The 16,058-nt window shown below is 38.1% G+C and overlaps 1 protein-coding gene across 1 annotated transcript in view; it reads left to right on the forward strand.

Moving 5' to 3' along the window:
* TRPA1 (transient receptor potential cation channel subfamily A member 1) overlaps positions 1-16,058 on the forward strand; it is a 48,276-nt gene that overhangs the window by 30,667 nt on the left and 1,551 nt on the right. The window contains exons 18-25 of the mRNA XM_045560642.1: positions 1,340-1,410; positions 2,313-2,475; positions 3,247-3,336; positions 4,967-5,136; positions 6,711-6,840; positions 7,271-7,453; positions 10,657-10,725; positions 14,491-14,604. Coding sequence (XP_045416598.1) covers positions 1,340-1,410; positions 2,313-2,475; positions 3,247-3,336; positions 4,967-5,136; positions 6,711-6,840; positions 7,271-7,453; positions 10,657-10,725; positions 14,491-14,604 — 990 coding nt within the window. The remainder of the gene's footprint in view (positions 1-1,339; positions 1,411-2,312; positions 2,476-3,246; positions 3,337-4,966; positions 5,137-6,710; positions 6,841-7,270; positions 7,454-10,656; positions 10,726-14,490; positions 14,605-16,058) is intronic.

Below are 16,058 nucleotides of genomic sequence, written 5' to 3' on the forward strand. Positions count from 1 at the left end.
AACTCAGTTATTGCATTCTTTAGCTCCAGAATTCCACAATTTCTGTGTGCTGCTTCTTTATAGTTTTTATCTCTTTGTTGATATTTTAATTTTGTTTATGCATAGTTTTCCTGATTTTGTTTAGTTTTCTATCTGCTCTTTTTTAGTTAATTGAGCATCCTTATGGTGGTTGTTTTCTATTAATTCTCTAATAATTCACATATCTCTGTTTCTTTAGGGTTTTATTTTTGAGATTTAATTTGTTCCTTTGATTGGGTTATGTTTCTGTGTTTCTTTGTATGACTTGTTATCATTTGTTGGAACTTAGCTTTTTAAAAAAAAACAAAACAGTCACCTCTCCCAGTGTTTACAGTCTTACTTTGAATAAGTAGGACTTTCACCAATCAGCCTAGCTAGATTCTGGAAAGCTCTCAAGCCTTTTTTAGGATTCATATTGTCAGGGCATGTGAATGTAATTTCCTCAGATTTGCCTATTTCTACTCAGGACCTCCCCCTGGTGTACGTTGGCAGTATTGTAGCCTCTCTGATGCTATAGCAAGCCATGATGCTGGGGCACTGCCTAGTGTCTGTCTGTGACACTGCAGCTTCTCTGGTACTAGACCAAGCCCCTGTGACCTACTTTGTTCTCAGTGGCCATCTCCTGGTGCCTGTTCCTGTCAGCACTTAGGTTCAGGCAAGGTAGGTATCATTCCCTTGGGTAGTCCTCCAAAAGTCAGAACATTGGATGTGTATGTTCCACTCTTCTCTTTCTCTCCCCAAGGAGAAGCCAAGAGTTGGGAGTTTTCTCCCAGTGACATTGTGCTATGCCAGAGGGAGGGGCTGTGATGAGTAAATGTCATGAATTTCCCTGCTGTCTTTGATTTGGTACTTTTTGGCTACATGTTAACTGGGTTCTGGATTGCTCACAAAGCAAACTGGTTTGTGTATTGTTGTTATAATCATTTGGTGCCTCTGTTGGTAGAAGGAGGGTCTGGGGCTTCCTGGGGCAGCAAGATTCAGCTATCTTGTTGACATCAGTCCCTCTATTTATGTATTTCTTGAATAATTAAAAATTAATTTTTAAATAGATACTAGTAGTTCCTAATAACTCTCATGAAAACTTACAATCTACAGATTAGTTTAACTACTAAGTCAAATAATTGCCCTGTATAATGGTTCTCTCTAACTTGTGTGTTTTTTTATCTTGATATCATTTTTAATTTTTTCAAATTTTCTAAAATAAGCAAGTATTACTTTTATAGTATCAAAATTAAGTTATAAAACCAGAAAATGGAAAGCTTAGTTTATATCTGGTAGTTTAATATGATTGTAATTTTATCACTCTTCCCTTATTTTTTAGGCAATGGTACAATATAACCGCATAGAGCTTCTCAATCATCCTGTGTGTAAAGAATACTTACTTATGAAATGGTATGCACTGAGCAGTATTTCCTTTTTAATGTTGTTCCTATTAAATCTATTAAAAGTCTTCTAAACAATTATGTTCTAATTGTATTTTAATGTTTTATACTTTGGAAAAAATAAATATTGAAGGCAAGTTTTGGTATTGAAAATGCTGACATTGTTTGTCTTTGACATTAAATGAAATATTTGGGGAGTGAGAGGGAATCATTATATAAAACTTGAAGAAGCATCCTGGGCCCTACAACTTATTGGCAGTGAAGTGAGAGGTATGTTTTAGGGAAGAACACTTACCTTTGAGTCAAGTCATATGGGCTTAAATTTTCTGTTCTTCCATTAATTGGTAAGCCATGATTTGCTCAGAAGTTGAGATTCCTTCTTTGAAAATGAAAAAGATGAATTAGAAAGTTCTCTTGGTCCTAAAGTTCAGTGAATTTACCAAATAGATTCCTGAAAGAGATTATAACTACTTTTTCCATAGGCATCTTAAGCAAATATTTTTTGTTTATAATTTTGTTTTTTCCTTTTTTCTTGTCTTTTTTTAAAAAATCTTTATTTTTACAAACCACTGAGTTGAGGGCTTTGAATAGATAGCAGCAAGGTAGTTTCTCTGCTATGTACAGAACCCCAACCCAGAAGCAGGTTGTCTACGAATGGTTGAGTACCAGGTCCTCCACAAACATGCCTTGCATGAGGGGCAAGGGTGTGGTCCCCTTCTGGCCAAACCCCATCTTCCAGGACAAAGGGGTTTCCACACCACACCCCAGTCCCAGTGTGTGGCGGGGCATGCCACACACACGGGGTTTGTGTTGCAACTTGCTGGTGGAGACAGTGAGGAACTAGCTATCCGAAGCCAATTTTTGTTTAAAATGACTCAATTATGGTCTGCTTATTTTTTTTTTTTTTTGTAGGTTGGCTTATGGATTTAGAGCCCACATGATGAACCTAGGATCTTACTGTCTTGGTCTCATACCCATGACTCTTCTTGTTATGCATATAAAGCCAGGAATGGCTTTCAACTCAACTGGAATCATCAATGAAACTAGCGATCATTTAGAAATATTAGACACCACGGTATTTTCAAACTTCAACTTTTCAAAATAAGGGAATATTTTAAAAATATTTAATCTTCAGAATCCTAACTCAATAATAAATCTGAAATATCAGGACTTTGATTATTATAAATACCTTATAGAATTTATATATGGTACCAATTTCTCCTAAAAAACTTTGTGAAATGAGAGGGAGTAAAAATAAATAGGTTAATAAATGAGTGTATAAACAAATTTAAAAGGAATTGACATTTATGAGATGCTAGCTTGAAGGCTGAAGTGTAAAACTGTAAAATAGGTTTACAGGAAAGCAGATTTGTGGTTGCCAAGGACTGCAGGGAGTGGGCATGGGGTTTCCATTTGGAATGAGGAAAAAGCTGGAGAACTAGATAGTGACGATGGCTGCAGAACATTGTATTTAATGTTATTGAATTACACATTTTAAAGTGTAAATGTACACGTAAAAGGTAAAACTTTTAAAATGGCAAATTTTATGTTATGTGTATTTTACCACAATTTAAAAATTTTATATAGGTCTACAGATCCATATTCCTTTAGAATCTGTAGACCTACATCAAATTTTGAACCTCTCTTATTAAGGACATTATGAAATGAGTATGTGTCATCTCTACTAAATGAGATGAGTATTAACAGCACAATAATTTTCAAATGTAGATGGTACATAGAAATGAAGCACAACAAAATAAATATTTAGCAGTGGAAATTACAAAGAAGTTAAAGTGTTTTATTTTATATCCCTAATAATTACTTGTTTTATCCTTTTTTGTTTTAGAATTCATATCCAATAAAAGTTTGTATGATTTTAGTGTTTTTATCAAGTATATTTGGGTACTTCAAAGAAGTGGCCCAAATTTTCCAACAGGTATGTAATATATTTTGTATCTCTAAAGTTGCAAATATTTTAACATAAATTAACTAATAAAGTGTTATTTGACATTTTATTTTATATTCTTAACAAATTATTCTTTATGTTAAAATTTCATATTTTAACATAAATTTAACTGATAAGCTTTTTTTGAAATACTTTGAATTGGAAATAATATTATGTCATAATAAAATCACATAGCTTGGCTAATGTATAGATTGGAAATACCAACGGTAAACTTTTCAAAATGTAGAAATAACATGATTTTTGGTAAGGTTACTGTCTGATATGTCCATAAAAGAGATATTCCACTTGTACTGGTCCATGTGGATCTGTCTGGCAACATATGATCATTATGAATGACTATTCTGTGTTTTCTCTTGCATCATTTTTAATATTTTGCTAACATAATAGATTTTGAATTTGATAATTTTAAATGTAAATGTTTATAAAGAACTTATCTGGCCCAACTCCATTTTCAATGGGTCTTTCTTTGAATTACTTTTCTAACAGGAATGCTTTTCTTTATTAAATGAAATTCCAAGTTATAATAAAATTTGGGAACTTGTTATGGAATATTTTTTACTTTATATTCTATTTTTTAAATGTGTGAACCAAGTTCAGATCAGACCCAAGAATTATATAAATTATCCGTAGGTCCTTGCTTTGGTTGATAAATGACATAGATCCTTCCTCAGTGTGAAGGTTTAAAGTCTTTTATTATTTATGTTTTTGTATATTTTTTGTAAATGTTATTATACGTCATATACCTCTTATGCAACATCTCATTTTCTATGAAAATTTTCTTTGTTACGTCATGTAAGCCCGTGGATATTTGCATTAAGTAACTTGGTGATAATAATGCTTTGCATTTATTTAATATTTTGCAAGTACTTTCATATATATACTGTAAGTATTAATGAATTGTCCCAATTCTGAGAGTTAGCCTATGTTGTTCCATTTTACCTCAAATGATTTAGGATGTATTACTGAATCTCTCTTGTCATTATTTTCGTTTTCCCAAAATAAAAATTACAGACTATAGTTTAAATTGAACTATAAAGTTATATGAATTCAGTGTCAGATTTGATCTCCACATTTTCTTCTTGATATTTAAGTGGTCTACTCTATGGGAAATTTAATGTATAAAACATGAAATTTTTAAGAACACCATTATGATGTGTTCTCATTTCCTAATTAAGTCTCAGAACAGGTCTCAAACTTCCTTAGAAGCAGCTTTAGTTCATGTATCCTGAGAGCTCCACGTGCATGTCCTTATACAGACAGAAAGGTCCCAGGAATTACCAAACCAACTTGCAGTCCCCAGAAGTTTCCTTAAGATGGAGTAGACTCTACAGGAAAAGCCCAGCAACTTGTAGGATTTCCTTAGGCATCAGACTTCCGTAGTACTAGGTTAACAGATGACTCTGGGCCATCTCCAACACTGATCTGTACCCCAGGGGCTCTGAAGTCAATGCAAGATGGCAGGAAGGGACTCCTTGGTCCTAAACTTCTCTCCTGATGGCTGTAACTTCAGAAAAATTTTGTTACTGGTTATATGTATATAACCATCCATAAGATGCCAGGTCTCTTATATGTGGTCATTTTTCATTCCTTTCAATCCCAGAAATGTAATTACTTTCGGGATACTAATAATCTCATTGAATGGATTATCTACACAGCAAGCATCATTTTTGTGCTGCCCTTGTTTGCTAATATACCAGCTTTAATGCAGTGGCAATGTGGAGCAATTGCTGTATTCTTCTACTGGATGAACTTCTTGTTGTATCTTCAAAGGTAAAACCAGCTTGAATGATTTCTATATCCTTTAATCATTTTTAATATCAAGAGAAAAACTATTATAAGTGCCTTCCTTTTCCAAATGTTTTAAACTGTGAAGATATTTGTTATATCTTATTAAAGAAAGGTGTGGGGTGGTTCTTGAGTTCAGAGTGTAGACCAGGGTTTCCCAACTTTGGTACTATTGAAATTTGGGGCCGATAATTTTTTTTATTATGTGGGGAGACTTTCTTGTGTATTGTAAAATGTTTAACAGCTTTCCTGGCTTTTGCCCACTAAGTACCAGTAGCATACATACCACCCCAGTTGTAACAACCAAAAATGTATCCAGACATTGCCAAATGTCTCCTGGGTGCCAAATGAGCCCAGGTCAAGAACAACTGGTCTAAATAAACCTAGATTAAATCTAGGAAGTAAGTAGGAATTAAAGTGTTGGCTATTCTTCTTTTACCTGATACTATTTTGTAAGCATCTACTTTGTGTTAAAATACTCAAAATGAGCTCACAGGTAGTATGGGGAATAAAAGTGGCATAAAAGAAAAAAATAAGCCCAAAGAATCTAATTCTAGAGAGCGGAAAGAGGCTGAGTTCCTCTACCTCTGACAATTGCTAATGTTGAGTTAAATGTTATTTCACGTAATCTTTACAATAACAGGAGGCAAATGTTATTATTCACAAGGAAGCTGAAGTGCTGAGTTAAGTAACTTTCCCAAGATTTTAGCTTGTCACTCAAGACACAGGTATTGAACCAAAGTCTTTCTGACTCCAGGGATCATGCTTTTCCCACTGTACCATCTGCATTGCTGTGTCATAAGCACAGTGACACAGAGGTGAGCCTGGCTCTCAAGAGAGAGGACCTGGGATGTGGGAAAGCCAGTGACCCAGAAGTCAAGAGGATTCAAGACAGTTTCATTATCAGTGACCCTGGCGAGTTACTGGACATCTCTGTGTACTTAGCTGAAGTCTCTTTCAGCTGTAGAATCTTACGATTCCTTCTTTTAACAAGTTGTCTTTGCCAAAGGAAAAGTAAAAGTTAGTGGCCAGGTGACACACTCATTGTCTATCCAAACATTTCACAATGTAGGGTGCTGGGGGGAGAAAAGGAAATCAAAGGAGGGCGTGAGGATGGGTGAATGTAAATTATGTGTTATGTGCCCTGCAATAGTTGCCTTCAGGAACATGAGCTCATTTAATTGATCTCTTCTTGATGCATCACACAATTCATTTCACTAATATCTGTGTTAAGCATTTGGTAGCATCTTCTTTGATATTTCGTAGCTATGATTTTTTGTTCCTACTTTGGTTGAAGTAATGCTCAGTGGTCAAGTGATAAAATGATTAAAAATAGACATTAACAAGAAGAGGGGGAAAAGTAATTTGATAAAGAGCTTGAAAATAAGACTTGATTCGTCATGAATTCTCATGTCTTCTTTTTTAAAATAATTGGCCTTAATGATCTCATCTGTGAAATCTAGTACCTGACTTAATGCATGATAATTATTGTCACTGAATGAAATACACTTTGACTACAAAAGTGAGTAATTACTTTAAATTTATTTTTATTTTCCCAGATTTGAAAATTGTGGAATTTTCATTGTTATGTTGGAAGTAATTTTGAAAACTTTGTTGAGATCTACAGTTGTATTTATTTTCCTTTTTGTGGCTTTTGGACTCAGCTTTTATGTCCTCCTGGGTATACAGGTAAGGCACTTGTATCAGTAACTGATTTCGTCACTGTGAATATTGGAAATATATACTTATACTTAAATCTCAATGGCCTAGAAAATTAATAATCATATAACACAGTATTTGAAAACTTTAGTTTTTTTAATCTGATGTATCTTTCAAATGATTTTTATTGCAGAAAAAAACTATAATCTTACTAAATGACTTTTTCCATTGTCAAAAAGTTTATGTGGAATGCACCATGATTTGTTATTTGTGTAGCAAAAGAGCTTTCTATGACTTTGCCACAGTTTATTAATATTTCTTATCACTGCATTTCAGTAGCTACATGCCTATGACTTTTAAAAAGTATTCTTAATATAATGTTTATCATTTTACTCTTCAGGAAACATTTTTTCATTATATACATTTCGCATTTCACTGTTACCTTCCCATCTGTTCTCAGGATACCTTCAGCTCTCCGTGGCTAGCCATGATGCAGACCTTCAGCATGATGCTGGGAGACATCAATTACCAAGATGCCTTCCTAGAACCGTATTTGAGAAATGAATTGACATATCCATTTCTGTCCTTTGTGCAACTTATCGCCTTCACGATACTTGTCCCAATTGTCCTCATGAATTTACTTGTAAGTAATTTTTCTCTGTAGTTCCTGTTTGTTGATCATTTGGCACACTTGATAATGATAATTATTCTTAACCTCCTTAATATCCCTCCACGGTGGGATGGGGAAGAGGTTACTACAAAATCCATTGATTCAACATTCACTTGCTGTCTGGGGTATGTCAGGCACATCAGGAGGCTCAGGAGATGCAACGATGCATTCACTTGGCAAATACCAAAAATCTGCGATGTGCTAGGCACTGTTGCAGGTTCAGGGAAACAGCGGTGAACAAAACAGACCAATACTCAGTCATGGGGATGATAAATGCTATGAAGAACTAGGACTGGGGAGGGGATGAGGGGTTAGGCAGAGACCTTTATGGAGGGTAGATTGTCCCTACGTGCAAATGTATTGTTGACCCAGAGATCCAAGTGAGGAAGAGTCTCTCAGGCAGAGGGCATCTGCGGCATTCAGATGCCACTTCTAACCCAAAGGCTAGACACCCTCAGCAGACACGAGAGTGCCCTTCCCCATGGAAGGCTCTGGAGAATCTGCTGGAGCCGTGAGCATGTTGGCCAATGCAGGCAGAAGTGCATCCCACTCCAGGTCTATGGGGAGCCCTTGTTGACTTTATGGTGCCTGTTTTTCCCTTATCCATTTAAGCACACATGCACGCATTTGACACTCTTTCTCTGAGTCTGACCATGCACCAGAGTCTGTGCTAGGCAACGTTTCTGGAAAGAAAAAAATAATACAGACTCCTAGGTGTTTTTATCCACTTATCTGATACAGCTCCAGAGTTTTATTTTGGTGACCTAGAAAAACAAAGGGTGGCACTAGGAATAATAGAGGAGAACATAGAGCCCACATTCTTCTCTTCCAATTGCTTATGTTTTGGAAGATAATTATCCGGAGGAGAGTGTGGCTTAGCAGCACTACCGGTTGGCACCATGCTGAGGAACCACATGCACAGCACCCACCAGGCATCTCTACCTGCATGTCCTGGAGCTAAACCAAACCCAACAGAGCCCAGACTGACATTATCTTTGCTTCAAAATCTGCTACTGCCTCCCAGTTCAGTCTCCTATTTACATCATTGGCACACATTCTCAACTCCACCCTCCCCCTTTTTTCCTTAGTTCTTTCGATAATTGTTTGCCTCTTACATCTATTTCCAGTTGGCTTCACCTCATGGCTCCTCCTCTACATTGCTGCAGTAGCCTGAAGGGTATCTTTGTCTTGTCTCACTTCTCTGTGCAATTCTTCCTACAAATTGTCGCCACAGGGATGTTCTGATAATAAAAAGCTGTGTCCATAAGTGGCTCTTTTAAAGTTTTTATCTATGACTCTTAAAAGGGTTCTATCCATCAGCACCCCAGGCCAGGGTCCCTGCAATCTGGATCTCATCCACCTCCCCACTGTTCCCAGGATCCATCCAGAAATGCACATTCCCTGAGTGTGTTACGCTTTCCTTCATGCCTCCTGAACTCCGCACAGTCTGTTCCTTCTGCCTGGAAAAACCTCCCACCATGGGTTAACTCCATGTTGGGTTAACTCTAAGCTTTCAAAACTCAGCTCAAGCATCATCTCTTCTCGGCAGACCACCAATCCCCACCCCCATTACCTTAGTCTAAATTGGGTTCCCTTTTCTTGTTTTGTCATAGTTTTGAGGACACAAATCAGAGAAAGGTAATAATAATGAAACCTGCTTCGTAGGTTATTGTGAAGATTAAATGAGCTAATTACAGTGCTTGGCATGTGGTAAGCATTCAATAAATGTTATATACTATTAAGAGTTAATTGATCTGTTCTGTGGCTCACAAGCCCAGGTGTCTTCAGAGCCCAGGAAATATCTGAAATGTGTGAAGCAGCAGGTGTGAGATGACTAGTTGGGATGGGGGCTGCTGTAAATTGGACAGAATACCCATCTAAGTAAGGGCTCTCACATTAAAAACCAAACAACATTATCCTGCCCAGTAAAATCTATTTGCTGAACCATATATGGTTCTCGTGCTAGTTTATAAGCCCTAGGATACACTCTCCCACTGTTCAATCATTCAATGACTATTTTGTATGCCTACTATGTGCCCTGCTCTGTGCTAAGCACTGGGCATGCAGTAGGTGACCTTGACAGAGAGAGCCCTTCTCTCATGGAGTTTACTCATCTTTGAGTGCCTTGAGAGCAGGCACTGGATTTTCCTCTCTGATGCAGCAAGCAGGATGCTAGCTCAGCATAGGCAGGGACTAAAAGTGCCACAAAAATAAACGAAAGGGTGAGTGAAATGAGCTAATTTCATTAGATTGAGCAGAACTGAACTAATAGTTTCCCCTCACCTGATTCTTTCTAGCCATGGGTATCTAGATGGGTTTCTCACCAGAGCTTCTCTCACCCTAAAGTGTACCTTTTTCTGCTGAACTTATGTAAGATATAAAATCTCTCAATCTTCAGTTTAATGTTTTAACTTTTCCATGTTGTCAAATCACTCTTATCTCTACCTTAGTTGCTAAACTCTTGGAGTTTCCAACCATGTTGTGTGGCTAAACCCAATAGCATTTGACATCAGATCACCCCTGTCTTCTCCGAAAATAACATATTTTTATCTTAAAATGAATTTCAGATTAATTTGTGTGTCTTAAGTTTTCATGGTAACACTTGGTCCAGATTACTGGACCCACCAATGTGGCCATCACTGTTGCAAAGGTATACAGGCTTTGCAGTTTTCTATACGGTACATTAGCAAAGCATTATGCAGCCACTCCTAGTGAGTAGATCGCATGCCCACTCTTCCACTTTAGCCAGAGAGACCTTGCTATGGTTTGGATGTTTATGTCTCTTCCAAAATGTATGTGTAGAAACCTCACTTCCAAAGAGATGGTATTAGAAGGCAAGGCCTTTGGGAGGTGATAAAGCCACGAAGGCAGAGCCCTCATGTGTGGGAGTAGCACCTTCATAAAAGCAAGTATAAGGGTGCTGTTAGCCCCTTTTTGACCTTCTGCTTTGTGAGAACACATAGAAGGCACCACCTGTAAGTGCCCTTATCAGATTCCAAATCTGCTGGTACCTTGATTTTGGACTTCCCAGCCTCCAGAACCATGAACAATAAATAGATTTATGCTGTTTATAAATTACCTAGTGTAAGTTATTTTGTTATAGCAACTTAGATGGACTAAGACAGACCTTAAGTGGATTTTTAGGTGCAGTGATTAAATTTTGTGCCCTACTTCAGATTGGTTTGGCAGTTGGTGACATCGCTGAGGTCCAGAAACATGCATCATTGAAGAGAATCGCTATGCAGGTAAGTACAGATGATCTTCAACTTATGACGGGTTGTGCCCTGATAAATCCATTGTAAGTTGAAAATATTGTTAAGTTGAAAACTTACTAAAATTAATGCCATTATAATTATTTGTACGTAAGAATGGCTGATTTTCTGAGAACACGGTTATTTAATATGGATATTTTCTCAATCCTGAGGAGCAGCATCCTGTTTGCATGTTCTCTGGTATCCTTCTGTGATCAAAGATGAAGAAGGAAATGTCCTAGAACAATCTCAGTAGAGAAACTGAGAAAATGCCTGAGGCACTTTTTTATGTCAACATGTGGCTAACCAGGTAGCTGGACCAAGAACCTCCCTGGTGTGAGGTGTTCTGTCTTGTCACAGCCCAGCTGTTCAAAGGAGCTCCTGATATTTTGGGTAGGGAATTACAGGGTCCCATGGCATGTTTGATATGGAAGTTTTGAGGTCCATGAGGTTTTGTTCTCTTGGGACATCATCTCTCATTTTTCTAGACAATTTGATATAAAATTTGCTGGAGTCAAAGGTTTCTGGATAGGTGCTTGGCTACTGAATCTTGTGAGGTAGTTTCCTGTCATACAACACAAAGTTCTTTGCTTTTAACTGCATTGTCTTTAAATTTCAAATTCAATTGGGAATATTTGATGCTTCAAGAATATCTGATGACCAGTTGAATATATGCATTCAGAAACTTCAGTCTGTTCAATAGAAAGAAAAATCCATGCAAAGATATAACTTTCTCTTCGCTCTTGTCTCCTGTTCACTTTTTTTGGTCTCAAGTCACAATTATTTCTTTTCTGTTAAACATTCATCTACACATTAGCATTTATTTGTTCAAAAACAATGTTGCAGTGCATAGTATGTGCAAAGTGCAGTACAACTTGGCATGAGAACCCAGAGGAAATAAATGGATGTGGTTCCTGACTATACTGAGTAAAATATGCCAACTTAGCACCACAACTAAACACTCAGAGGATGAAGTATCAAAATCAACTTAGAGACTTTGCTTTCTGGATCAGTCCACACTTCCCTTTTCTGTAATAGTGTACTTTGCTTTCAAAAACCTCTCTGCTTTTGCTCATTAAAAACATCAACTTAGAACTATTCCTAAACTTGGTGATCTATGACTTAGTTGTGTGTTATACACAGAACTTGGAACATTTAGGGAACAAAAACATATTAATTAAATTGTTATCAGGTACAGAAAAAAATGCAAAAATAATTAAGGGAATGCTACATGGAAGATTTGGGATGAGTCAGCGTTGAAAGTGGCTGGGATTTAAAAGGACCTGAGACTTTCTAGGAAGAGAGACCCCAGCAGGAAGAAAGGGACAAAGCACAACTAGGGGAAGTGGCTAAGGTGCTGTCATGAGGCCCCCTTACCTGGAAGGATGGTTCGTGTTAGCGGGCTATAAGGTTACCCCAGATGATGGAGGGTTTTATTGAAAAACAGCAAAGAAAGACCATAGCCTTGAAAGAAAGGGAGCAAATGATGAAGTGCTTCAAGTTACTTTGTTAGTGAGGGGAGAGTTATTATCTGCTCTCATAAAATGAAAATGGTATTTAAGATGATCTGCTATTATCTTGGTTTAGTGGGGAAAGACTGCAGGAAGGAAGCTCTAATGACAGGTTATTACTATGACAAGGGTGGAGTTTAGGACTCCAGGCAGGTTATAAGGAGAACGCTGTATAAACCTCTTGGCAGGGATGTCAGTAGTCCCTCATAACTGTCCTGAAAACTCTTTAAAATATTAAGGAAAATAAATTAAAAATAATAATATAAGCAGCAGCACTAGATAAAATGTCTTGGGGAAGCCCACACACCTATAATGTCAGGGTGGTTGAGTTGAAAAGCACGATCCTACGATCCTATATTGTATTTACTTCACTCCCTGAAACCAAACAGCACAAAGCCTAGTACCCCTATGTGACCTGTTCCCTGTTTTGGATCAAGAACAGTATTGACTAGAAAACCAGGACACTATTCCCCTATTTCCCCTGAGTTGTTTCTTAAGCAACTCTCTGCATCCATTCTGAAACCTGTGTCTGAGCCCACAACAGAACTGGGAGCAAAAAAGGAGTCACTTATTTTACAGAGTCATTTACAGGGTCATTTAGTCCTCTCACAGAGTGGTCTTGAGCATATGTGGAGACAGAGGGGTCCCTGGGATAGCACATGCTGGGAGATGTGTTCAGTACAGGAACTTTCAGTTCCTTGGGGCAGGAGTTATGAGTATTTTGAGGGGTTGAGAGCTGTTTGGGGTACACTGGCATAGCCACTTTCCAGCACAGTGCTGGCAGCTGTAGACACCCTGTAAACATTTATAGATTCACTGCAAATTAGGAAAAGAAATTCACAGAGTGCATCTTGCCCTGCAACATGGAAACCCCACCAGTTGGAGGAAGTAAAGATGCTACTTTAGGCCTGTAGAGCCATGCTCAGTGGGTCCCACTGAACCCACACTGGACTTGGAGTTTTGCTTGTCAGCCTCTGCCAGGACCATATTTGAGAGAGGCAATCTGGCAGCTCCTATGTAGACCATGAACAGGTTAAGATAGGCCATGTACTTTATCTGTTGGCAAACACTGGGCTTGAGTAAATCTTTCCAATCAAGTTTGAATAAGTGAGTAATAACATGTGACCTCAGAAAATATATATATGGCAAGGGGAAAGGAATATTACCCTAAAGACCCAAGGGGAAAAAGGAATCTTGAAAATTATTATAGAAAAACAAAGAGAATAACTAACTGATAGTGTTAATAAAATACAAGAAAACATAGCTTTTCTTGAAACTGGAACTAAAATACAATATGTTAAGTAGTTGTAAGTGCTACAAAAATGGCAAGGAAGCCAGACAGAGAGAGTGTCATTGTGGGGTGGGGCAATGGGGGTTACAATTTTAAGCAGTATGGTCAGGAATGTTCTTACCTTCTCACCATTTGTGACTATAAATCATGTAAATGCTCATGTATGGAAAAGCATATGATCTTATATTAGAAAGCAAATCTCATGATATGGTAATTATAATAAACATATCTAAACAACAGACACATACAAGAATCCCAGATAAATTTGGCAAACACAAACAAGAAAGTAGAAAATATGAAAAATTAAATGTAAACTCAAGGTGAAAATATTAGAGATAAAATATTATATTCCAAAAAAATAGAAATTATATTCAACATAGGTCGTGGATAAACCAAATTGCACCTGACAGCACAGCATGAAAATGTCTAAAATCCTCTTAGGCATGCTAGTTCTATTGCTTTTACTGCTTACCTTTGTCCTTCTCCAGTTATATACTTCTTCCTGTCTGCTACCCTAGGTATACGTGCATCTACATTCATATATGCATATATATAAATTATATGTACATATTCATACCATTCACATTTCCCAGTTGTGCACATTTTATAGTATTTTAACACTCCAAGAGCATGACGGTCTTTTTCCTCTTTATATCTCCAGTGTTACTCACAGTCCCTGAACAATAAACACCTGCTGGCTTAAATTGAATTCCTTCCTTAAACCTCTTGACTTGGGCTGCCTATCGCCGCCCTTGTCTTGTCAGTGGGTGAGATGAGGGGCAGGGGCCAGTGACTGTCAGCTAGGGGCTAAGGAAACCTGGCCAGCCCACCTGCTGTGCAGAAGTCAGGACGTAGGAATCAGTTCTCATTTTGCTGAACTAATGATTGCTTCTCTGCAGTACAAGAATTCCAAATCCTAATTAATGATTCTATCAATAAATCCAAAATGCACTTTAGGTGGAACTTCATACCAGCTTAGAGAAGAAGCTGCCACGCTGGTTCCTACGCAAAGTGGATCAGAAATCCACCATTGTCTATCCCAACAAACCCAGATCTACTGGGAGGTTATTTGTAAGTACACATAACAAATACCATCAGTAAGGTGCTACTGCTTGACTTCACTCATTGTGTTATCCCTAAGGGGGCCCTTTGACAGACTTTGAGTGTGCTCTGCCTGTGGGAAAGAAATAGTTGTGTGTGTGTGTGTGTGGTTTTTTTTGTTTTGTTTTGTTTTGTTTTGTTTTTTAAGGACATGAGTAAGTGACAGGCAGGAAGAGGGAGGCATTTGCTTTCCTCTTCCAGGGGGCTCATCCATAGCATCTGTGTTAAATGTGAGCCACAGCCCTGTGAGAGCAGATGGGCGGCAGACCAGCCATACCGTCTCCGTATCTTTTTGTACAGTGCAGGTACTTCATTTGTTTTCCTTAGTCACACGTCACTTACATTTATGAGTAGATATAGGTACATATGTGTGTGCGTATCTGTATGTCTAAGGGTATATATAGAACACACAGTAAAGAACACACATACACACACACAGGGCATGGCCACTATAGAAATATACAAAGCAATCAAAGCCTAAGCAAGGCCATTGCCTTATAGTGGAAAAGGAACCACAGGAAGAGTCAGAAGTACCGGTGCTAATCCTAACCATGCCTGGGCTTCCGCCATGTCTGTGATTATTTTCCATGAGTTCTTTGCAGGTTAATTTTCCCTTATACAGTCATAAAATGAAAAAATTGACCTAAGCATCCGTCTAGGCTTTATCCTAACTCCACATTGTCTCTGTGTCTGATTGCATGCATATGCGTGCTTGCTGTTACTACCTTGAACACGGAGAACTCCGCAGTTGATCTCTCTATTTTAGAGCTCAGCCTTGAGTTCTGGGCCCCTACACCCAGCTGCCTACTTGACATCTCCACTTGTATGTCTTGAAGGTGCCTCAAATCCAGCATGTTTGAAATCAGTCTTCACTGCTCCCATGCCCACCCTCTGCTCACACCCCCTACTAGAAAGTAGTGAAGAAGTCCCAGTCCTTCACCAAAGTTCCTTGTTGCAACCTACATCAGCACCATTCATTTGCCTATGCAAGCCAGTCACCCAGGAGGCACCCTTGGCATGTCCCCTCCCTTTCCCTGTCCCCTCAAGTCAGTCAAGCCCCATGTTCAGTCCATTTGACTGGGTGGCTTGTGCAAGTAGCCTCTTCTCTTGCCTGGACTCCCAGAATCACCTCATTCTTGGTCATTTTGCCGCTCCCCTGGACTCTCCCCAGCCCACCTATGGTTTTGAACATAGTAAATTAAAACAAAATTTATTAAAATAACAATTCAGAAATTCCCCCTGTGAAATTTTGTTGCATGGTTCAGTTGTGTTGAATAATGGTGCAGAGCAGCTTGAGAGAATTAACAACAAATTTTGTATGGAATACCACCTCCCATGATGGGCATTTTTCATGATAATTTATAAAATGATTCAGTTAAGGCCCTTCCTAAGCAATGCCATTCCCCATTTTACTCCTTCTATTT

Source organism: Lemur catta, chromosome 9, assembly GCF_020740605.2.
Source record: "Lemur catta isolate mLemCat1 chromosome 9, mLemCat1.pri, whole genome shotgun sequence".
In the NCBI taxonomy this organism is placed as follows: domain Eukaryota; kingdom Metazoa; phylum Chordata; class Mammalia; order Primates; family Lemuridae; genus Lemur; species Lemur catta.